This window comes from Oncorhynchus gorbuscha, linkage group LG15, assembly GCF_021184085.1.
Source record: "Oncorhynchus gorbuscha isolate QuinsamMale2020 ecotype Even-year linkage group LG15, OgorEven_v1.0, whole genome shotgun sequence".
Lineage (NCBI taxonomy): Eukaryota > Metazoa > Chordata > Actinopteri > Salmoniformes > Salmonidae > Oncorhynchus > Oncorhynchus gorbuscha.
Window position 1 is genome coordinate 35,778,810 of NC_060187.1, and position 25,282 is coordinate 35,804,091.

General features: G+C 42.1%; 3 protein-coding genes across 4 annotated transcripts in view; all 3 read right to left on the minus strand.

Annotated features, from left to right (window-relative positions):
* notch2 (notch receptor 2) overlaps positions 1-4,157 on the minus strand; it is a 61,320-nt gene extending 57,163 nt beyond the window's left edge. Inside the window, 1 exon segment of the mRNA XM_046300953.1 lies at positions 3,813-4,157. Within this exon segment, the coding sequence (XP_046156909.1) occupies positions 3,813-3,885 (73 nt within the window). The 5' untranslated portion in view covers positions 3,886-4,157.
* Positions 4,158-17,272: 13,115 nt separating this feature from the next.
* On the minus strand, positions 17,273-20,908 carry sec22bb (SEC22 homolog B, vesicle trafficking protein b). Of its 2 annotated transcripts, XM_046300960.1 has the most exons (6): positions 20,695-20,908; positions 19,544-19,555; positions 19,243-19,352; positions 18,924-19,084; positions 18,636-18,782; positions 17,273-18,259 (listed from the first exon to the last, which is right to left on the minus strand). In XM_046300960.1, the coding sequence occupies exons 1-6, from the start codon at positions 20,767-20,769 to the stop codon at positions 18,105-18,107; spliced, it is 660 nt and encodes a 219-aa protein (XP_046156916.1). In that variant the 5' UTR covers positions 20,770-20,908; the 3' UTR covers positions 17,273-18,104. The 2 variants fall into 2 exon arrangements, with proteins under 2 accessions (XP_046156916.1, XP_046156917.1); XM_046300961.1 differs by lacking the exon at positions 19,544-19,555.
* Positions 20,909-21,057: 149 nt separating this feature from the next.
* On the minus strand, positions 21,058-25,080 carry LOC123997023 (cysteine-rich motor neuron 1 protein-like). The gene is made up of 5 exons (XM_046300957.1): positions 24,557-25,080; positions 24,118-24,354; positions 22,070-22,228; positions 21,765-21,917; positions 21,058-21,619 (listed from the first exon to the last, which is right to left on the minus strand). Exons 1-5 carry the CDS (start codon positions 24,834-24,836, stop codon positions 21,372-21,374), a joined length of 1,077 nt encoding a protein of 358 aa, XP_046156913.1. The 5' UTR covers positions 24,837-25,080; the 3' UTR covers positions 21,058-21,371.
* Positions 25,081-25,282: the final 202 nt, after the last annotated feature.

Genomic DNA, 25,282 nt, shown 5'->3' on the forward strand with positions numbered 1-25,282 from the left:
CATAGGCCTATAGGCTTAGGTGTCCACTGTATGAGACATACAGTACCAGTAAAAGGTTTGGACACACCTACTCATTCAAGGGTTTTTCTTATTTTTACTATTTTCTACATTGTAGAATAATAGTGAAGACATCACAACTATGAAATAACACATATGGAATCATGTAGTAACCCAAAAAGCATTAATTATTATTATTTATTTAAGATTCTTCAAAGTAGCCAACCTTTGCCGCTTGGCATTCTCTCAACCAGCTTCATGCGGTAGTCAAATGGAATAAATTTAAATTAACAAGTGTGCATTGTTAAAAGTTAATTTGTGGAATTTATTACCTTCTTAATGCGTTTGAGCAGGCCTTCATGGTCGAATTGCTGCAATAAACCACTACCAAAGGTCACCAATAATAATAAGAGACTTGCTTGGGCCAAGTAACACGAGCAATGGACATTAGACAGGTGGGACTATCATTTGTTTTTCAACAGGACAATGACGCAACACACCTCCAGGCTGTGTAAGGGCCATTTGACAAGGAAGGCAAGTGATGGAGTGCTGCATCAGATGACCTAGCCTCCACAATCACCCGACCTCAATCCAATTGAGGTGGTTTGGTATGAGTTGGACCGCAGAGTGAAGGAAAAGCAGCCAACGAGTGCTCAGCATATGTGGGAACATACAGCTGGTTGAGGGAATACCAAGAGTGTGCAAAGCTATCATCAAGGCAAAGTGTGGGTACTTTGATAAATCTAAAATGTATTTAGACTTGTTTTACACTTTTTTGGTTACTACATGATAGCATATGCGGGAACTCCTTCATTCCAGGTGGCTACCTCATGAAGCTGGTTGAGAGAATGCCACGAGTGTGCAAAGCTATCATCAAGGCAAAGGGTGGCTGCTTTGAAGTATCTCAAAAATAAAATATATTTTGATTTGTTTAACACTTTTTTGGTTACTACATGTTTCCATATGTGTTATTTTATATTTTTTGATGTCTTCACTATTATTCTACAATGTACAAAATAGTCAAAAGAAAGAAAAACACTGAAATTAGTAGGTGTGTCCAAACCTTTTGAATAGTTTACATACACTTAGGTTGGAGTCATTAAAACTTGTTTTTCAACAACTCCACACATTTATTGTTAAACAAACTATAGTTTTGGCAAGTCGGTTAGGACATCTACTTTGTGCATGACACGACACATTTTTCCAAAAATTGTTTACAGACAGATTATTTCACTTATAATTCACTGTATCACAATTCCAGTGGGTCAGAAGCTTACATACACCAAGTTGACTGTGCCTTTAAACAGCTTGGAAAATTCCAGAAAATTATGTCATGGCTTTAGAAGCTTCTGATAGGCTAATTGACATCATTTGAGTCAACTGGAGATGTACCTGTGGATGTATTTCAAGGCCTACCTTCAAACTCAGTGCCTCTTTGCTTGACATCATGGAAAAATCAAAAGAAATCAGCCAAGACATCATACAAAAATTGTAGACCTCCACAAGTCTGGTTCATCCTTGGGAGCAATTTCCAAACGACCTGAAGGTACCATGTTCATCTGTACAAACAATAGTACGCAAGTATAAACACCATGGGACCACGCAGCCGTCATACCGCTCAGGAAGGAGACGCATTCTGTCTCCTAGAGATGAACGTACTTTGGTGCGAAAAGTGCAAATCAATCCCAGAACAACAGCAAAGGACCTTGTGAAGATGCTGGAGGAAACAGGTACAAAAGTATCTATATCCACAGTAAAACGAGCCCTATATCGACATAACCTGAAATGCCACTCGGCAAGGAAGCCACTGCTCCAAAACCGCTATAAAAAAGCCAGACTACGGTTTGCAACTGCACGTGGGGACTAAGATCATCGTACTTTAGGAGAAATGTCCTCTGGCCTGATGAAACAAAAATGGAACTGTTTGGCCATAATGACCATCGTTGTGTTTGGAGGAAAAAGGGGGAGGCTTGCAAGCCGAAGAACACAATCCCAACCATGAAGCACGGGGGTGGCAGCATCATGTTGTGGGGGTTCTTTGCTGCAGAAGGGACTGGTGCACTTCACAAAATAGATGGCATCATGAGGAAAGACATTTTTGTAATATATTGAATGCAGCATCTCAAGACATGGAAGTTAAAGCTTGGTCGCAAATGGGTCTTCCAAATGGACAACGACACCAAGCATACTTCCAAAGTTGTGGAAAAATGGCTTAAGTCTACAAAGTCAAGGTATTGGAGTGGCCATCACAAAGCCCTGACCTCAACCCTATATAAAAATTGTGGGCTGAACTGAGAGAGCATGTGCGAGCAATGAGGCCTAGAAACCTTACTCAGTTACAACAGCTCCTCAGGACGAATGGGCCAAAATTCACCCAATTTATTGTGGGAAGCTTGTGGAAGACTACCCAAAATATTTGACCCAAGTTCAACAATTTAAAGGCAATGCTACCAAATACTAATTAAGTGAATGTAAACTTCTGACCCACTGGGAATGTGATGAAAGAAATCAAAGCTGAAATAAACCTTTCTCTCTACTATTATTCTGACATTTCACATTCTTAAAATAAATTGGTGATCCTAACTGAACTAAGACAGGGAATTTCTACTATGATTAAATGTCAGGAATTGTGAAAAACTGAGTTTAAATGTATTTGGCTAAGGTGTATGTAAACTTCCGACTTCAACTGTACAAAGGAAGAGAAGCATAGGCCTAACCCCAGAGAGATAGTAATAGCAACACAATACCAAACATTCACAAATGTTTCTCAACTTTATTAGGGTAATATCAAAAATAACTCAAGCCATTGTTTATAAGGAAAATACAAGCATAAGAGCAAATGTAAACCAACGGGGAAAAAAGCACTACCCTCCCCAAAGCTAAAAAAAAGTTTGACAACTCTCGCTATTTTGGACCACCCCCAGTATATTTCGATCTGTCCCTTACAATAACAATTTCTGTATGTATATCATTGGTATTAACCTAATAATTCATGGTGTGATGATTTGAATGAGTGTATCAACAATAGTACTGTTATCACGATGATTGTTGTGATTGTCGTAAATATGTGACAATATGCGTGTTGTCAGAAAACAATATTGTTTGAGCCAATCAGCAATAAGCATTAAACACATACTGCCGAAACAAAAAAATACAAAAATACCATAAGGACATCTCAAATCTACACTCTATCAAACTCAATTAAATGACAAAGAAGAGATTTATTCGTACATTTTAATTCCGACTTTCACAGCTAACACAACACAACCATTTTGAATTCCTTTCACTTGTAGCCCTAGCTATAATGGACGAGCGCAATGGTTAGCTAACATCTGGGCAGCGGTGCGAGCTCTAGAGAAGAAAGTCAATATAGCTCAATTTCGGCAACTAAATATAATTTATAATTAAACACCATATATCAATCTTACGTGATATTGTGTGTACTATATCACATATTTAAAATAGAAATAGGCCTATGCAATGTACCCTGAAACAATAAACTGCTAAAGAAAACAGTAGCTGTCCTTCAACTTTTTCCCATTCTTCACCTTTTCTCGAGCTGCTAAGGCCATGTAACCACTACAACGTTATTTCTGGCTATTTACTAAACTAACATATAGAAGCAAGTGACAACGTTTGAAAGTATCGAAATGTGTTACTTTGTATCAAACGTAGCCCAATCACCTTGCGAATCAATAAGTCAAGATCACATCTGCGTTGTTATGCAGACATGTGTGCAGAGATGCTAAGAAACTAGCGAGATAATACGATTTAGGTCAAAAAAAGGTATTTAAAAAAACATCGCAGCATCTTACCCAAAGAAAGCCGAATGCAGCAGACGACGAAGACTAATACTTTGTCCGAAGCAAAACCGGGTAATTGGCCCATGATTTCTGTAAAATCCACATAGAGTCGCCAGCGCGAGGCTGAGCTCCGTCTCTGGTTAGGTGAAATTAACTCCAAGTCTGTCGCCAAGAACAATACTGTTACTGAGTAAAAATAATAAAACACCCGTTCCCCTTATTTCTTCCGCGTCTGTTCTAACTTTAAAATATTCGTTTTTGTTTATATTTTCCTATAAAAGACAACGTCACCCTGGTCAAAGTTTCTTCACTACTATACCCTCACCCCGTCACTACTGAAGTCACTCAAATGAAAATATATTCATCCGCATAAGTTACAGAGGAGGATCTATCTGAGGAGCTGGCCTATCTGTTTGAGTGTCGTCACATTTTAATATACACTTGACACTCACCCAACCAACATTACATTATAAATGGATTATTGAGATATTTGAGTGGTTTTAATTGTAGAACTGTTTTAAAAACCCACCTTTCGAATTGAACTTTTCTTTTTTTCTGTCGCCGCGGCGGAGGAATTTTCACTCCTTTTCAACTTCTCAAAGCTTCGTACGACTCTAAACGAACACGTTGATTTATTTGTATTTTTCTCCGAATAGACGTTGACGATTTTCCGTTCTGCCTTTTAACTTCCACTTACACATTGTGCAACTATAGGTTGCCCTCATCGGCAGGTTTACTGGTATTTGTGAAAGAATATTCCCTTCAATATGTATACCATATTATCCACTGTCAATGTTGTTTTGATGAACAAAATTACTTTAAATAGATTAGTAAAAAAGCAATGTAAATAAAAATGAGTCACTAAGCAATCTGGTAGTCTACAGTAAAATAGTGGGTGATATGCCATACATTAGAGTTATTGTAGGGCTTGACATAGTTCAATATTAGAAACAGGTTAGTGATCTTATCAAAATCCTATTTCCATCATGCAGTTTGAGCAAAAGAGCATCACTTTATTGGTATCATTCAACCTCCAATATAACAACAAACTGAATTATCTATTACTGTATCCACAGATAATTTCAACAATTATTGCAGGTTGAAGAGGTCATATCATTCTGATCCAGGTGTAAATAACAGACTCATGACCTAAACAAAGAGCTCATCACAGTGATGTGTTTGTCTTCACACTCTGTTAGAGAAACATTGCAGGACCCCTGCTGTTGGGACTTCCCGCTGTACCTATTCACTGCTCATGAAAGAGCTGGGTCCAGGGGGAGCAAATTGATCTCCTCAGGGATTCCACCTAACTCTATTGTAGTGGTAATCAATGTCAAGACAAGCCTTATGGCAGCATGGTTAATGCAATGTAAAGCAACAACAACAAAAAATACATTTGCTTACTTTCTATTCCTTTACAGAGCCACCACTTTCTCTTTCTCTCAGTTCTCCCATCTGCCTTCAATAAACACGTTGTATTCTCCTTTAACAGACAGGACACAAATTCACTGCTGTAGAAACATTTCATGCAACAAATATCAAAATAGTGTTATGATACATCATGAGTTGGATCGTAAAATGGCACTTTATCCCAAGACCATAAGTTACTTGAGAATTAGACATACAACACCAGTAAAAAATATATATATATATTTTACATTTGAGATTGTTCAAAGTAGCCGCCCTTTGCCTTGATGACAGCTTTGCACACTATTGGCATTCTCTCAACCAGCTTCACCTGGTTGCTGTTCATCCTTCACTTGATGCATTGGTGTCTGGCTAGAATATGTTCATTAATGACTGTTTTTATAAACAACTCAAATATGTTTAATAACCAAGGACACACACCTGGAAACTACCCCACTCATTTCAGAGTCTTTGATTGAACAGTGCAGTGTCACAAATTATGTATTTGAGTCTGTAGTACCCATTTAATGATTTGGGAGGCATAACAAGGATACAAACTAAGATACATTGATCTGTTCAATTGAGGAAGATGTAGACCAACATATATTGAATTGTTCTGTATAGTTCTGTGTGTGTATAGTTCTGGGGATTCAATGTGTGTGTTTGTCAATATTGGAGTAGTGTGGTTCACACCACTGTAGGGATTATCAGGAAGACTCTAGCTGCCAGGCAAAAGATTTATAGCGGTGGACATTGGTGTCAGGGGGCAGATAAAGGGCTGAAGAGTGATTGCCCGTGGATTGGTATCTTCCCACCCCGATTTCATAGCCGTGGGAAACCAAATCACTGGTTGTCATTCTAGAAAGACGTAACCTTCTGTAGGGGCATAGTTGGCAAGTGAGAGGAATATATAGTTATACCAGAGGAGACTGGTGAGAGGCTGGAATGGAATAAATGGAACGGTATTAAACATATGGAAACCACGTTTGACTCCGTTCCATGAACTCCATTCTGGCCATTACAATGAGCCCATCCTCTTATAGCTCCTACCACAAGCCTCCTCTGAGGTAGACATATAGACAATGATGGTTGGTGGAGTTGTTTACATGCAATTCACGACACTCATCTATGAAACATGGCCACTAGTAGGCTCCTGGACTAATCCACAGAAAATATCTGAACACAGACCAAAAGATTGAAATAATTATACAGTTGGTGATAGTTTTTTCTTAATCTATTTTATTAATTTAACTAGGCAAGTCAGTTAAGAACAAATTCTTATTTACAATGACGGCCTACCCCGGCCAAACCCTAACCCGGACGACGCTGGGGCAATTGTGCGCCGCCCTATGGGACTCCCAATCACGGCCAGTTTTGATACACAGTCTGGAATCGAACCAGGGTCTGTAGTGACACCTCTATCACTGAGATGCAGTGCCTTATAACCCCCCCCCCCCCCAGCATTGGTGGCAACTGTTTTCATGTTGTACCGTTAACATATCTTTAGTGTTTCTAGTCTATGCTAGAGATGAAGTGATACAGTAGCAGAAATGCACTTCCAAAATAAGAAGCGCATTGCATTAATCATGTTGGTGTGACTTGAGGTTACATGAGCCAATGTTAATGTCAGGAAATAGAGAAGACCCAGATCATTAAACATGTTCATAATTCAACTACAGTACATGATTGACTAGACAGAAACCCATATCAAATGTTATTTACACATTGTGCTATTCCTTTACCTTGCTGACTTTTGACATTGACTGACAATACACGTTGGATAATAAAGTTGGATAAATACTGTTGAATTCTGGTCTTGTCAAGTCACAAGTTCAGACCTTAAATAACAACTAACCACTGATTCCCTCAACTATTTGTTATGACTAGACTATAGATAAGTGACTAGGCCTGGGTCTCCACAATGTCTCCACACACTGACTGAGATATGCAGTGTGACCTACAAAACCCAATCAAGTTCTACAGCAGCACACAATATCATTTTGCACTTGATGTTCATACATGCAAATATGCTTAAGGCTACTTCACAACCACATCACAACAAGTTGGTGAGAAGCGCGTGAGGCGCTTACTTGTGCTTGTGTTGTCATTGGCTCGCTTATGGCGGTAACCAGGCCTACATATGAAGACACCGAAGTCCGGACCTCATCTCGGTCATTTTTTTCTCATTACAAAAAATAAATACAATAAAAATATATATTGAAAATAAATTACCGGTCAACATTGTTCCCAGTTGATCAAAGCTCAGAACTCTTATATTATTGATCTGACTTAGCGCTTGCATCTGTGCTAACGAATGGAATCATTAACAGTGGTTAGTTCGTTATGTTCACCTGCGTCCCCCGGATTTGCCTCCTGGATGTGCATTTTTACCAAAACGTTAACCACTTTCTAAAACGGCTATCTTCGCCTTCTCCCGGACGTAAAACGAACTTCCCCAACGCGCAGTCTGCGCAATGGGCAACAGTCTAGACGCTGCTGACGGTTTTGGCGAGATGCCGGGCAAAAAGCTATTTTAAACTTGTCCCGCGACTCCTGCGGTGTCTATGGACATCCCACAAACAAACAAAAACCGACTCTCGGAGAATGAGTGCACAACTAGTAAACAAATAGTCGCTTACAGATATGTCCGATATATTTCCCCCCATTTTTTATATTACAATTGTATAGCTAATAGTCTATGTGTATTTTATAGATTTACTGAGGTGAATGAACCTACAGCAGTTAAGGTGATAATGGATAGGGTTTTCCAAATAGCATTTTAAAGTTTTGTATTTTAATAGAAATGCAATAAATGAACTTCAACTTTCAAAACATTGCAACTTTCAAACCCCCCTCCCCTCTTTCCAGACCTCACTAAAACTCAAACCCTAGTTACTGCTCTGGGCGCGCCAACGTGCCATGTCATGGCGTTCCACAGTGGTCAGGGTTGGAAGGTCATTGAGCGTGAGCCGAGGACCCAGTAACCAGGTAGGCATGAGGTAGCCTGGATGCCTTCACTGCAAAGGGGTCCTACTGAGGGGGATGTGGAGAAAGCAGAGGGTCGGCGGGGAAGCGGTTTGAAGGTGTGAGGTTATTTGGGTAGCCGGGAGAGGGACATATATCCTGAAAGGTGACCTGGGCGCTGTCAAGGCCAGGTGGGCTGGAATGTGCTGTTGCGTGTGGGATCCTTCCCTGAGTGGCCATGCTGTCACCCGGCCTACACTATTCTGGGCTATTTATACTGCACTGTGGGAAAAGGATGGCCCCAGCAGTGGGAGCTGGGTTCTGCAGGGTTTATTTCCCTGTCATATTTATGACCTGGAGACTCAAAGACATGATACATAGAACCAGCTCCTAGCTGGGTCAAGGTCTGTTTGTGGTATGGTAGAGTTGGAGCTGATATGACTGGAGCAGATTAGTTAGAGGAATATGGGGAGCCCTGAGGTTCTCAGGTCAATACCAGGACCTCTGTAATACACAATAACAAATGCATGTGTATGTTTGTCATTTGACTTGGTATATGGGCTGGAGTTGGAGTTCATGGTGCCAGCTCTCTCCCCTCTGGAGTCATATCCTGTCGGTACACTAAGGTCAAACTAATCTGCCATAGTCCATAGCCTTTTAACCACACTGACACACAGACTGGGTGAGAGAGAGAGAGAGAGAGAGAGAGAGAGAGAGAGAGAGAGAGAGAGAGAGAGAGAGAGAGAGAGAGAGAGAGAGAGAGAGAGAGAGAGAGAGAGAGAGAGAGAGAGAGAGAGAGGGGGGGATACAAAAAGTGTTGCTGTTGTAAGTCAGATGTTCTTCTATATCAGTGATGAGTGTTTATCAGTGAGGTGCAAGTGAGATGAAAGCACTGGTGTGTGTGTTTGTTCATGTTTGTGAGTTAGTGTCTGACATACAGAGAAATTGTGTTTTTTATTTATTTATTTAACTAGGCAAGTCAGTTAAGTTTCTTATTTACAATGACGATCTACCCCGGCCAAACCCAGACGACGCTGGGCCAATTGTGCTCCGCCCTATGGGACTTACAATCACAGCCGGATGTGATACAGCCTGGATTCAAACTAAGGACTGTAGTGACGCCTCTTGCACTGAGATGCAGTGCCTTAGACTGTTGCGCCACTCGGGAGTCCCGAGTGTAAAGTGAGTGAGACTGGCGTTTCTCCAGGCGGAGGTTAATTGTATCATCACCAGCTGTTAGAGGAAAGGCATGACTGGTATTCACACCTCACAGTTTTCTCTCAGACCAGAGGCCAGGGATCCAGATAGGACACTATTAATAAACCCAGATGGTGCATCTCAACACCATAACCATGGGCCTCCACAGGTGAAATCTGACTGTGTTGTAAATGGTCTATATCTTTGTGTACCCCGTATAATGTCCGACCTATTGAGTTATACATTTACGTACATTTTCTATTTTTGTAGGCAGACCCATGGCCTTGCCATGAATTATCACGTTGTGACGTGTTTAGGGCCACACAGCAACAGACACCTTGGGCAGTGCCCGCAAGTGATCACGGTGGGAACTAATTTGTTGTAAGGCAATGGTGAGAAAGTGGATTTATTATGAAGAAAATGCTGTCTTGTTGTATACATACGCTCATGTGTTGTTATGACGGCTGTTGCCGTATAGCAGGCCTGTGATCGGGTGGTAAGGTACACAGATGGGGATGGAGGAAGTAGGCCCGGAGAACAGCCCTGCTCCACGCTGCACTGTGGTCCTCTATGAGAAGAGGACAGTTCCCAGGCCCCTATGTGTACGTTGGGGGTTGGGGGGATAATAACTCACAAGGTCCCGCTGACTTCCTCTTTCGGCCCTCGCTTTTACAACCCCATCGTCCACTACCGTGCAGCTGCTGGATGGGAGGGAGCTGAATGGGAGGGAGCGTGAGAGAAGAGGAACAGGAAGAGACAGGGAAGCATAAGGAAAGCTGGGAGAAGAGAAACACACTGGTTTAATGACATTGATTGTTATTGATATTATTCAATACTGTTATAGTAAATATGATTATGTCTAAGTTGTAGAACTACAATAGAGGGGCTTGTATTCCTGTAGTAGAAACTGGTAACACTGCATGTACGTTGCACAGTCACATCCATCATTGAAAGTCATGGTACTTTACATAGAACAGTTGTGTGTGTGGGCCTTTATTCTCACATCCTGTCTAGTGAGGCTCTTGGCCTGGACTAATTGAATCCATGTTTCATAAGCTTGGAACAACAATCTGTCATTGAATTTCCCATCAAACAAGGTTTACAGCATGTGGCTTGGATGTCATCAATTAAAGGTGCTGTTGCTTTTTAAAGTAAAAAATGTGCAGGAGACATGAGGGACTATGTGTATCTATTTGTGTGTTTGCGAGTCTTTTCAGTAAACGTCTTTAATCAAGTTAGCGTGTCATGCATGGTCTATTGTATCTATGTCGCTGTGGTCTAAATTTGTATGCCAAGCTCTATGCCATTAATGTGATTGTGTGATTGTGTGTGTGTGTGTGTGTGTGCGTGTGTGTGTCTGTCTGTGTATGTGTGTATACATAATCAGTTTATGGTGTGTTTAGTGCGTGTGCAGTTTTACCTGACTCCTGATCACTCTAAGTATTTTAATCCAATCAGCTTTGTTTTCACATGACTGTCACGCACCCCCTGCTGCCATGGTAACATACAGAGGAGGGTGAGAGAAAGGACAGGAGGGGGAGCAATACATCACTCTCTCAACTCCTTCGATCCTTTTATCAATTTGACATTTCAGTTTTCCCATGTGGTGAAATTCTACTCCCCATTCCCTGCTAATGCTACATAGTAGATCTGTGTCTGAGGTGAAGTATGAGAACTTACCGAATATGGAAAGATATAACAGGGGAGACAGGGCAGTGAGATATTTTGCAGGCCTCAAAAACATTGTGACTTGATGGTTTACAAGCAGCAAGGGGAACATGGGAGCTTTGAGATTTGCAAAGAACAGAGGGGCGAGGAAGGAATTGCTGAAGTTGCGAGATGCTGATACATATTAAAAAGGACATTTGACAGGAAATTCAGAAGGGCACACGAATCATGCACGCTCTAACTACAGAGTACATGTCACAGACGGAACAGGGTTGTTGTTTGGAATGTTGACATCCAGCTTGTGGCTTATAATATAACCACACTAGAGTTAAAGGAGAAGGTGGTTTTCTGCACTTTGTAAAATATATATACAGTGCATTCGGAAAGTATTCAGACCCCATGACATTTTCCACATTTTACTTTGTTATAGCCTTATTCTAAAACTGATGATTTATTTTTTGTTGCATCAATCTACACACAATACCCCATAATGACAGGTTTTTAGAAAAGTATTCAGACCCTTTACTATGAGACTCGAAATTGAGCTCAGGTGCATATGGTTTCCATTGATCATCCTTGAGATGTTTACAACTTGATTGGAGTCCACCTGTGGTCAATTCCATTGATTGGACATGATTTGGAAAGGCACACACCTGTCTATATAAGGTCTCACAGTTGACAGTGCGTGTCAGAGAAAAACCAAGCAATGAGGTCAATGGAATTGTCAGTAGAGCTCCGAGACAGGATTGTGTTGAGTGCACAGATCCGGGGAAGGGTACCAAAAAATGTCTGCGGCATTGAAGGTCCCCAAGAACACAGTGGCCTCCATGATTCTTAAATGGAAGAAGTTTGGAACCACCAAGAACCTTCCTGGAGCTGGCCGCCCGACCAAACTGAGCAATCGTGGGAAACATATGTACACATATGTAAATGCCATATTTCTAAAAAATAATTTTTACTTTGTCATTATGGGGTATTGTGTGTAGATTGATAAGGAAAAAAACGATTTAATCCATTTTAGAATAAGGCTGTAACGTAACAAAATGTGGAATAAGTAAAGGGGTCTGAATAGTTTCCTAATGCAGTTGAAGTCGGAAGTTTGCATACACTTAGGTTGGAGTCACTAAAACTCGTTTTTCAACCACTCCACAAATTTCAAGTTTTGGCAAGTCGGTTAGGACATCTACTTTGTGCATGACACAAGTCATTTTTCCAACAATTGTTTACAGACAGATTATTTCACTTATAATTCACTGTATCACAATTCCAGTGGATCAGAAGTTGACATACACTAAGTTGACTGTGCCTTTAAACAGCTTCGAAAATTCCAGAAAATTATGTCATGGCTTTAGAAGCTTCTGATAGGCTAATTGACATAATTTGAGTCAATTGGAGGTGTACCTGTGGATGTATTTCAAGGCCTACCTTCAAACTCAGTGCCTCTTTGCTTGATATCATGGGAAAATAAAAAGAAATCAGCCAAGACCTCAAAACAAATTGTAGACCTCCACAAGTCTGGTTCATCCTTGGGAGCAATTTCCAAACGCCTGAAGGACTACGTTCATCTGTACAAACAATGGTACGCAAGTATAAACACCATGGGACCACGCAGCCGTCATAAGGAGACGCGTTCTGTCTCCTAGAGATGAACGCACTATTGTGCGAAAAGTGCAAATCAATCCTAGAACAACAGCAAAGGACCTTGTGAAGATGCTGGAGGAAACAGGTACAAAAGGATCTATATCCACAGTAAAACTAGTCCTATATCGACATAACCTGAAAGGCCGCTAAGCAAGGAAGAAGCCACTGCTCCAAAACTGCCGTAAAAAAAAGTCAGACTACGGTTTGCAACTGCACATGGGGACAAAGATCGTACTTTTTGGAGAAATGTCCTCTGGTCTGATGAAACAAAGATAGAACTGTTTGGCCATAATGACCATCGTTTTGTTTGGAGGAGAATGGGGGTGGCTTGCAAGCCGAAGAACACAATCCCAACCGTGAAGCACAGAGGTGGCAGCATAATGTTGTGGGGGTGCTTTGCTGCAAAAGGGACTGGTGCACTTCATAAAATAGATGGCATCATGAGGGAGGGAAATGATGTGGATATATTGAAGCAACATCTCAAGACATCAGTCAAGAGGTTAAAGCTTGGTCGCAAATGGGTCTTCCAAATGGACAATGATACCAAGCATACTTCCAAAGTTGTGGAAAAATGGCTTAACGACAACAAAGTCAAGGTATTGGAGTGGCCATCACAAAGCCCTGACCTCAATCCTATAGAAAATTTGTAGGCAGAACTGAAAAGGCGTAGGCAAGCAAGGAGGCCTACAAACCTTTAGCCAATGAGGAATGAGCCAGAATTCACCCAATTTATTGTGGGAAGCTTGAGGAAGGCTACGCAAAAAGTTTGACCCAAGTTAAACAATTTAAAGGCAATGCAAACAAATACTAATTTGGAATTTTTACTACAATTAAATGTCAGGAATTGTGAACAACTGAGTTCAAATGTATTTGGCTAAAGTGCATGTAAACTTCCGACTTCAACTGTATATATTTTTTTATTATTATAATTCATTGAATGTTTTAAATTATCACTGTATGTCTAATAAACCATTTTGTGTGTTGTGTGTGTTTATTTAATTAAAACAACATATTTTTTATAATTTATTTCCCTGAGCCGCCTTTTGCCATTGAAATGCTGTCTGATCATGTGGGGCGTGTTTATACAAATTTAAATATATTTACGTACTCAGCCCTGATTGGCAGATGGGATTGTCTCGACCAGGGTTGCAAACGCATTTCATGGAGGGTCTAGTGTCTGCTGGTTTTTGGTTTGTCCTTTGGTTTGTCCTTTCAATAAAGACGTAGACAACCAGGTTAGGTGACTTCCTTACTAATCAGTGACCGTAATTCACCGTAATTCATCAATCAAGTACAAGGGAGGAGCGAAAACCCACAGAGACTAGGCCTGCCTGTTCACCCCGCTATCATCCAGAAGGCGAGGTCAGTTCAGGTGCATCAAAGCTGGGACCGAGAGACTGAAAAACAGCCTCTATCTCAAGGCCATCAGACTGTTAAACAGCCACCACTAACATTGAGTGGCTGCTGCCAACACACTGACTCAACTCCAGCCACTTTAATAATGGGAATTGATGGGAAATTATGTAAAATATATCACTAGCCACTTTAAGCAATGCTACCTAATATAATGTTTACATACCCTACATTATTCATCTCATATGTATACGTATATACTGTACTGTATCATCTACTGCATCTTTATGTAATACATGTATCACTAGCCACTTTAACTATGCCACTTTGTTTACATACTCATCTCACATGTATATACTGTACTCGATACCATCTACTGTATCTTGCCTATGCCGCTCTGTACCATCACTCATTCATATATCTTTATGTACATATTCCTTATCCCCTTACACGTGTGTGTATAAGGTAGTAGTTTTGGAATTGTTAGTTAGATTACTTGTTGGTTATTACTGCATTGTCGGAACTAGAAGCACAAGCATTTCGCTACATTCGCATTAATATCTGCTAATCATGTGTATGTAACAAATAAATTAGATTTGTACAACGAGTTTTACCGATCTCAGGTGTGTTCAGTGCGTTATGGTGATGTTGGATATGCTTACACCTGTCCAGTGCTATCAAATCAGTACAGTTGAAGGAAATAAGGCGAGGAGAGGGAGCCATATAACTTAAGATTCAACTCCATATTCAACTCTTTGTGGTTCCCCAGAGTCCTCACAGGGACCCAGGTGTGGTTAAAACGGACCAGAGGTCTACCACTGAGCCGCTGGAGAAAGAGGCTCAGAGGACTCTAATGCCTTCTCTCAACATAGCGAAAGGCTGTGCTCCAATCCTCCTCAACTACCTGAGAAGTTGACGTCTAAATGATGAGTACGTCCCATGTCTTTCACTAACCTCAAATACAATAACAGCAATCACTACACACAACCTCAACCGTACCCTTCACTCTAACCATAAGCCTAGAACAAATGGCTCATGTACTCGGTAATCACTATTAATAGAATAGACACTTGTTGTAGCTAATGGCTATCTGGTGACACGGAAACTTCATTAACACCAGTGAACACCAACTAAAATATATACATTCTTTTTTTATCCAGCCAATGGAGAGTGATCAAGCATGGCATGAAGAATAACGTAAGTCTCTTTAGATCGGGTTCTGGTGAAAAGTAGTGCATTATATAGGGAATAGAGTGTCATCTGAGATGCAAAACAAAATTAAGATATTGACAAAACCCTACCCTGTTGTTGGCAAAAGCTGCCGTTCGAGCAGCTATCCATGCTGTGCCTGAAGATCGTTAAGATCGTGACCCATACGGGGGTGAACCTGAGAAGTGGAGCCTTATCCCGGAGGACAGAAGGCTGCTGGCTCTTGAGATTAAATACTGGTCCAAGGTGCCGATGAGGAGATGGCAGGGCAGCTCTCCTCTCTCATACCTTACTGCCTCCTCTGATGACCTATACACCTTTGCAGAGGAGTCGGTGAAGCACTGTTTGCTGCCATCTCTGATTCCCCCCTCATCATGGGGGTTGGATCTGGTAGGACCATCCAATAGTGTGTTGAACCACATCATCCCAGGTACTTCGTGTTACTCCCAGTTCTAAATGGACCCTCCCAATAGTCAGCGGACATGACATCTCAGCAGCTCATCAGATGAGTCCTGTCTGAGTTCTGCTCTGTGTCCGGCTGCTCCATGTGTATCCACAAGGTGTTCAGGGGCGTAAATAAAGAGCAGAGAATCGAGGCCCAGCAGAAAGGAAGGATTTTCCTTTGTTTTCCAATGACCAAACTCAGGATCATCAAGGTACATCAGACGGATTATTGTTTTTTCCAATTAGGTTATGTTAATGATGTGGGGATGATGAGAGAAATACAAGAGCGACATTCAACACTATATTGTTGACTGTGGGATTAGGAGTTACATTTATTTACATATTCCCTTTGTAATTTATTTCTGTTTCAACCGCTAGCTTTCCAAGAGAGGACACAAGAACCGCCAGTCAGCCCAGGACAATATTTCCTCTGCTGATGGAAATTGCCACATTAACAATATTTGAGAGCTCAACTGTAACTAGATTTGTAGTTTTGTCTAGGTGTGTGTTAGGAACATGTAAATAGCAGTTGCTACGGAACAATGATAAATACATCGCTCTCATTCCTTCACTCTCTACCCCCCACCCTCTCCTGTCTTTAGCCCCTCATATTGATCCTCATGGTCCTGAGCCTTCAGTTCAAGACATTTCTTCATCCATCTTTCAGCTGGAGGAGGAGCCCAAAAAAGACTCATCATCAGGGTCTTCTCAGCCATGGCCAAAGGCCTGAGGAACCCATTCAAACACACCAACAAGACAGAGTGATTTGACAAGAGGCATCAACAGTATGAACTCTACTCTTTCAAAGTAAATTTCATGAAATAAATGCAAATTGTTTTACAGCATTGAGCATATGGGCTGATTCCAGCGATGTAACATAGACTAGAATAACAGTGACTATAGTGATAGGCTGCGTTACCATTTTGAAACCATTAAGAGTCATCGGTATCTGATGTGTCCTTCCTGTAAAGACTGTCTCTGCTAGGTCAGTCACATACACTTCCCTTGAAGATGAGAGTATGGTGAGAGGTGAAAAGGTTAGCCTGTGCCCTGTGGTTAGCTTTGCATGCTACTACTGACGCTACCCTCTACTGCTTCTCATTTCTGCTATGCCCACTTCCTGTTCAAACTATGTGAGCAGAAACAGGCTTCAGCACTTTCTGAACGTATGTAGATAATTTTTCTACCCCGGAAGCAGCAGTCTATATTCTTCTTCCAATACCACCCTAAGATTTTGTGCATTAGTCTTCGCCGCAACACTACAAGTTGCAAAGGAATGCCATTTTCACTTGCAACATTATCATAAGCAAAGGGCACCAACTGCTGGCTGGGATAGGTATAGCATGAGCTGATGCACGAACCAGGCCTACCGGTAGCTGCTGGTTCTTTTAAACAAACACAACTTGAACGAAACACAGCTGATGACACACCTTCCTCTTATGTATTTAGAGGTCTGACTTTGACCTGATGGTATGCATGGACTACCACTGTGTCCAAAGTTCATGACCAAGCACAGGGCAGGAATACAAGTGTTTCGATAGAACGATACAGCAAGAATCTTGACTTGTTACCAAGTTTGCATTCTGTAGTAGAAATTCAATACTTTAGTGAAAATCATTTTATTTATAGCAGACGAAACAGTGAAGTTGAAATTCATTATCCTATCCAGCCGCTGATTAGCATAAGCCAGCTACATAACATAAACTAGCTACAATTCTTATCCTGATGGGTTTTTTTTAACATGGTGTCTTAACTTGTGTAAACTTTTTACAAAATAAAAGATGCCCCCTTTAGACATCAACTGATAAATGTGTCTGGTCTGGTGTTAAACCTTTCCAATCTCTCAGCGTGAAGATGAAGGTGACTGAGGAATATTATTTCTGCAGCCAATATCAGATGTAATGTGATTGATCACCCCAGAACAGCAGGTTAACCATTAAGAAATCTCCACCAAACCACAATGCCAACATAATAATAGTAGTGTTATTAACGGCAAAGCCCTTGTGATGTCCTCTTGGTAAATATAACTATGTAGATTCTTCTTTCTTACTGCTATACACAACTAAATTGATAAGAGAAGATTTGTCATCATACAGGATTTGGTAACACACACACACACACACACACACACACACACACACACACACACACACACACACACACACACAAAACAAACATTTCCTCTGTCACATTCTCACATGCAATACTCACACTCTTTCAACTCCAAGGTATAACCACTACAGGATGACTACCTAATTGCTAATAAAAACATAACATGTAATTACTTTATAGATATATGGACAGACAGTTGGGAAAAACAAGTCTTCAACAGTCTTGTGTTAAAAGGAGGGATCCCATATTGGATAGAATGTGAGACCAGAGCTCAACTTCTTCCAGCTCTTCTCCAACCCCTCCCCTCTCTCAGAGCCACCAGAAGCGGACGTAGACGATAAGCATAATGAAGAAGACCCCGCCTGCGGCCAGCTTAGCATAGGTGGAGCGAGTGTTCAGGTACTTGGCATCACTTCTGTACTTCTTTGACAGGCTGGACAGATTACTGGCCTTGGAGTCCAGAGCTGGATGTGATAGGAGTGGATCCAGGTGATCAGAGGGAACAGAAACCAGAACAAATCCTCATTTAACACAAGTGAGAATGGCATCTGCTTCCTCTTCCTCTGAAGCACTATTCTTTGTCAGAGCTTGACGAACAGTATGTAACAGAAGTGATACTCCCTTTTATTAGTGAATCTAGTGAATTCTACCTAACATTTACATTCTACCTATTATCATTCTGTTGCAATGATATGCATTTATGCTAATGAAATAAGCCCGGCCCTAGTTAGACATCGGAGATAAGGTTTGTATAATAGAGGTGTTTCAGTTATACATCGACCTACATGAACCATTATCACTGTAAATCTATGAGAAGGAAGGACAAGAAGTAGACATTACCAGACAAGGCCTCCCCTCGTTGCAACACTTCCTCAATGTTGGCCACCATGATCCTCTGGACATCCTGCAGCTCTGTGTTGATGCTGCCCAGGTTCCTACGGGCTCGGCTGTCTATGTAGGACTTCTTGGTCTTCTGAATGTAGGTGTCTGTAGACAGAGTGAAAAAATTCATAAAAAAAGAGACATGGGAACATTACAGGAATTTATGGCATATTTATTCATAATTTAATGCTAGGGTTTCCTATTAAATCAACATTGGGTTGTTAGTAGGGATTCATTGAATCTCACCAAACTCAATGAAGGAGTACGGCCGGGACACAGTGGGGACCTTCTTCCCGTGCTGTTCATGGAACTCTGCCTGCAGGTCTTCCAGGTAAGCAAAGGCAAGTTTTTTGGGAAAGCTTGCTTCAGACAGCACTAGGTAAACTACTCCTTTTTCTATAACGTAGCTGGAGGGAGAAACATAAGGGAAACATGAGTCAGTGTCTGGGATGCATAACGGTCAGTGGATGCCTGCTTATTAGTGCAAGTCATTACTCTTTAAAAAACATTTGAGAAAGGCGTGTTACGACTAGTGTTTTGCCAAGAGAGTGTGGTTTGAACTCACTGAAAGGACATGGATCCTGCCTCTAATGTGCAACGTGTGGGACTCTGGTCATTCAGTTTCCTGAACAGCTGTTTAGCCTGGCTCTGGTACTGTTGCAGGTCCCGACCCAACTAAACACAGGACAGAGCACGAGGTTAAGCATCCAAGAAGATTTAAAAGGACACGGAACCAATGATTGGGATCAATATAAACGTCATTAACAAAGAAGCGGGTGGTCTGGGTATGGTAAACACAGTAACACATCACAGGAACAATGTGTATGATTTCCAAGCATCGGTTACAGTGCAGAGAAAAGACCAACCTTCTCACTTCCCTTTGGGAGAGCAGTTAGGAAAGCAAGGGAAACATGTTAGAGTTCTTCCAGCAGGTGGCAAGACTCACATGTAGCCGACAGCAACTCAGTAATACATTGCCGCGTTATTTGCTACAACTACAAGGAAATAACAAGGATGAATGATGCTTTTGATGAACAATTTGTGGGAGTACAGTAGACCGTCACAAATCGCAAATTAACTTGAGCAGAATTTACTCAATGGACCTACTTTATTAACCAAAGGAGATACATTTTGAATGTTGGAATATGGTATCACATGATCTGACTAAGCCTGGCCATTAGCGGCTAGAGATTGTTACACCAGATAATGTGATTTAACCTCAGATTTTTGGTATACATTACATGATTGGTACTGTTTGGTGTAGCAGAGCATTTTCGACCAACCTTAGCTTGGGGACACTGTCTTCGTCCTCGAGTTGTGGAAACAGGAGTCTCAAAATGGCCATATCCAGTTGCACGGGGTACGTTTGAGGTTAGAAAATCGTCCTTTATTAAAATAAGCAATTTGGGGGGTCTAAGTAATCCAACAACGTGTACACCACCATCTTGTATATTTCAAGTCTTCGCTCATTGATCAAGACATGCGGCACTTCGGGGTAGACACCCACCTGTCTCGGTCAATTAGAGAAGACTTGAAATAGACAAGATGGCAGTGTTGGATTACTAAATGTAGCAAAAAATGTATAAAGGAGCATTTTCTGAATTCGAACGGACCCCGTGCAACTGGACATGGCCATTTTATGAGACTCATGTTACTACGTATCGAGGATGAAGACAGCATTGCCAAGCTACAAACAGTACCTATCCTCTAACTCCCACTAACCGATACGAACAATCTTGGTTTAAACACATCTGTAGCTAGGCCATTCAATTATTAGCTGCCTGTTACTCTGACACAGCTGGAATACGTCCATCTGGATTTAAATGTCAGACACAATCAAGTTCATATAATATGATTTTATTATGAAGAAAGTAGGCCTGCATAGATGACAAGGTCCATATTGCACACGTAGTACACTAGCGAAAAACGATTTGCCAATAGTAGGTGGGACGATAGATAGCTAGCACTATCAATTCAAGCTAACATACATGGCATTAGGAAAAACAGAAATATTAACCTGTTCGTCCTCCTGCATTGAGGCGGCAAGCGGCAGTCCATCCGCCAATCGAGCGATCATTGTCAGCAGCACCATTTTGGAACTGAATTTGTTATTGTCCACCACTAGTGATCGCCACAGTGTCGCTAAGTGAAAGCTAATGACAGGCAGTAGCTGGATTGACAACACAACACTCCGGACGCGCTGAGCTGGCCGGAAACGCTAGTGCTTTGGGTGTCGCTCAAATTTGACCGTCCATCCCAGTCAGGAATGCCTCAAAGGTTCCGCGTTACTTCGTCACTTATTATAATTTAATAGCCTCTGGGATTAAATAAAATGACCACTATGCATAAAATATAAATTACGACTCATGTCATTTGAAAAGAGGGGTCTATTGTTTCCTTTATTATGAAAATATGCACATGACATCCAGTATCCTACCACGGGCACAGTAGCCTATTCCTCCCAACCCATTATCAGTGATCTATTAGAATGTATTAGAATTTAGTTAAATGGTTTTAGTTACATTTAGGCAACGTCGCTCAAAAATCCATCAGCTATTAACCAGTGGAGTCCTGTCTGTCGAGTCCAGCTCTGTTTGAGGTCCTGGCACTTTCCTTTGGCCTGTCTACCCCTTCTCTCTTTTTTTCTCTTTGTCATCATCTCATCAAACTTTGCTGCCTAAGCAGTGCCTAACCCTACACACACTGGTACTGGTGGCAACAAGCCCCTGGAAGACCATCCCTGCTCTCCACACCGTGGACTTGCTGGCCAGGAGGACAGGTCGGGGGTGCCATCAGGCATTTATCGAAGTTGCATGTGCAGATAGCTGGCACCAGGGGGCAGCATTGGCCATGAGGAATGTAAGGCTCAGTGAGGAAGGAATCAGCAGGGCAGGAAGGGACTTGGACCTCAGGGCATTTAACATTGCTGCAGCGAGCTCTCTCTGAGATAGACATGTGGAGATAAAGAGGAACGGAGATTAATGTATAGATGTTCACGTTTAGTTTTTGAATACCATATTGTTTCTGAAAATCGATTTACTCTATTGTGTTGCAGCAGTTGGTTATTATTTTTGTGGTGAAACTCACGCAGCATGTTTTCACAGGTGTCTTCAGAGAATAATGGTGTGGGTGAGTAGCAGCTCCTCTCCATACACACACACTGGCTTCCCTGCAACTCACAGCCCCATTCCACACATGTATGCTCCCCTTGTTCCTCCATCTCGCTCCAGAGCTCATCCCCTGGAAAATCGATAGCCAAGTTTCAATTATATGCCTAAAACATCAAAAGCACATACAGCTGGAGCTTATTCTACAAAGGCTACAGTACTTTCCAACCTTATCAGTATGTGTGTGTGTCCATATACATGGGTGCCTAGGTCTATGTATCTCACCTCTCATTGTTTTGAGACATTGGTCCAAACTGTGATAGGAGAAGGCAGCGTGGCAAGTCTGTAGGGAGTAGCAGTCACAGGCCCCTGCCCTGACGTTGCAGCCCCACATCCAGGGACATAGGGGGTCTGCCAGGGGGTCTGCCTGATGCCCAAGTAACACTGGAACACGACAGGGGAGAGTCACAGAAAGGGTGAGATTACTGGGATAAGGTAACGAGAAAGGTAACATTTTATTTGAAGATCTGTTATAAATACACTTTTATTTGTGACATGCTTCGTAAACAAATAGTTAAACGCTTATATACGGGCCCTTCCCAACAATGTAGAGACACAAAAAAATTAATTGACAAATAAATACACAATGAGTAACGATAACTTGGCTATATACATGGGGTAGGTAATTGAGGTAGATACAGTAAGCTTCAAAAGAATTGGGACAGTGGCAATATTTTTGTTGTTTTGGCTCTGTACTACAGCACTTTGGATTTGAAATGATACAATGACTGAGGTTAAAATGCAGACTATCAGCTTTAATGTCATCTTTGAGGGTATTTTCATCCATATCGGGTGAACGGTTTACAAATTATAGCACTTTTTGTGCATAGTCTCCCCCGTTTTAGTGGACCAAAAAGGGGTGATAGTCATTTAGATAGGTTACCTTGGCATTCTTGGGCACAGGTACTATGGTGGTCTGCTTAAACATGTAGGTGTTACAGACTGGGTCAGGGAGAGGTTGAAAATGTTAGTGAAGACACTTGCCAGCGCATGCTCTGAGTACACATCCTGGTAATCCATCTGGTCCTGCGGCCTTGTAAATGCTAACCTGTTTAAAGGTCTTACTCACATCGGCTACGGAGAACGTGATCACACAGTCGTCTGGAACAGCTGGTGCTCTCATGCATGGTTCAGTGTTGCTAGCTACGACGCAAGCATAGAAGGTATATAGTTTGTCTGGACAGCTTAAGGCTGGGTTTCCCTTTGTAATCCGTGATAGTTTGCAAGCCCTGCCACATCCAACGATCATCAGAGTCGACGTAATAGGATTCTGTATTGACACTTTGCCTGTTTGATGGTTCATTGGAGGGCGTAGCGGGATTTCTTATAAGCGTCCGGATTAGTGTCCCAGTCCTTGAAAGTGGAAGATCTAGCCTTTAATTCAGTGCGGATGTTGCCTGTAATCCATGGCTTCTGGTTGGGATATCTATGTACGGTCACTGTGGGGACGATGTTATCGATGCACTTATTAATGAAGGCGGTGACTGGTGTAGTAAACTCCTGAATGCCATTGGATTATTCCCAAAACATATTCCAGTCTGTGCTATCGAAACAGTCCTGTAGTTTAGCATCTGCTTCATCAGACCACTTCTATATTAAGCATGTGTGTAACTGGAACTTCCTGTTTGAGTTTATGCTTGTAAGCAGGAATCAGGAGGATAGAGTTACGGTCAGATTTGCTAAATGGAGGGTGAGGGAGAGCTTTGTATGCGTCTCTGTGTGTAGAGGAAAGGTGATCTAGAGTGTTTTCACCTCTCCTTACACAGGTGACATGCTGGTAGAAATGAGGTAAAACAGATTTCAGTTTGCATGCGCTGCCACTGGATGAGCATTTTCTTGTTTGCCTATGTACTTCTACAGCTCGTTGAGTGCAGTCTTAGTGCCGACATCGGTTTGTGGTGGTAAATAGATAGCAAAATATAGATAAACTCTTGGTAAATAGTACGGTCTACAGCTTATCATGAGGTATTCTAACTCTGGCGAGCAGAAACTCGAGCCTTCCTTCATATTAGAGACCAGGTGTTAACAGACACACCCCTCCCCCCGACACCACCGTTCTGTCCTGACAATATATAGATAAAACAGATTTATGTAGTTTAAGTAGGTTATAGGCAGACATACACAGTCACCCATTAACAAACGTAAGCTGTTACATAATACACAACCATGCACCACTTTCATCACTGTGGCTGTTACGCAATACTTAAATTTGTACAGGGGCCGTACCTCAATGTGCCCTCTTAAGCCCCATCTGTTAGAACCAATCCTCTTACCTTTGCACACGCCGGTGTGTGGGGGTCTGGCAGGGCTGCGTCCGGTGAACAGGGTACAGGTGAGGTCTCTGTCACAATAGCCTTTCTCCCAGTGGGGGCCTCCACACACCTGGCCCATCTGACGGGCACACTGTGGGCAGCAGCCACACGGCTCAGTGACATGTCCCCCAGGGCAGACTCGCCTGGCATGGGGACACAGCACTCCAGAGCATGGCACACAGCCTGGGGCAAGGGGAGCTGTGGGCGATATAGACAATATGATGCACTGCACGCACCTCTGTAGTTACAATACTGCAATTCCATTGTCATAGCCAAAGTGGAGTTCACTAGAGGACACAACTATTTATCTAACTGCTTTTCAAATACACTCATGAATAAAACAAATAAAAGTCAAAAATATGGAACACATAATATTGGGAATAGTAACAGGTAGACTCACGGCTGCAGAGTCCAGCACTGGATGTTTGCTCCTTGTCAGCGGGCTTCACAGACACACATGTGAGGTTGGTGTCACACTGGCCCTCCACTGCCCCTCCACACACTTCCCCCTTACCTAGAATAACCTGTCCATGCAGCTGGGAGGGGCTACACCCCAACAAGAACACCCAGAGCCCAAGATAAACCCAAACCATTGCTCTGTTATCAATAACCCAACCTACCGTACCAAAGCATAGGCTCGAAGAGAGCTTCAGTTCCTCTGAGAGACTTCTGAACATCATGTGTTCCTCCTCCCACTGTCCTTCAGCCAGATTCCTGACCAACCATCTCTTTTCTTATCCCAGCCAAAACCACACACCCCTCTCCCTCGCTCATTCCCTCCGGCTCGGTCTGTCCCGGTCTCCCTCTCCTGTACACATTTAATCCAATTCCAATAGATTTCACAACAGCTATGCTTCAATAGCCTCAAAGAAAACATGTCCAAAGTTTCATTCTGTCCAAGAGTTGGCGATACTGTTAGAGTAGAAAGGCTGGCTTGGTCTCTCCTCTCACATCAGAAGAGTGAAAAGTGTGTATGATCACTGGGTGGAATGTGTAGTATAGTCAATAGTGGATATGGAAAGGGTCAGGGAAGTAGAGGGTCAGGGAAGTAGAGGGGGAGGGAGGACGGGAGCGACTAAGAACACAGAGACCGCAGACACCACAGCCAAGAGGGACTGACATGGAC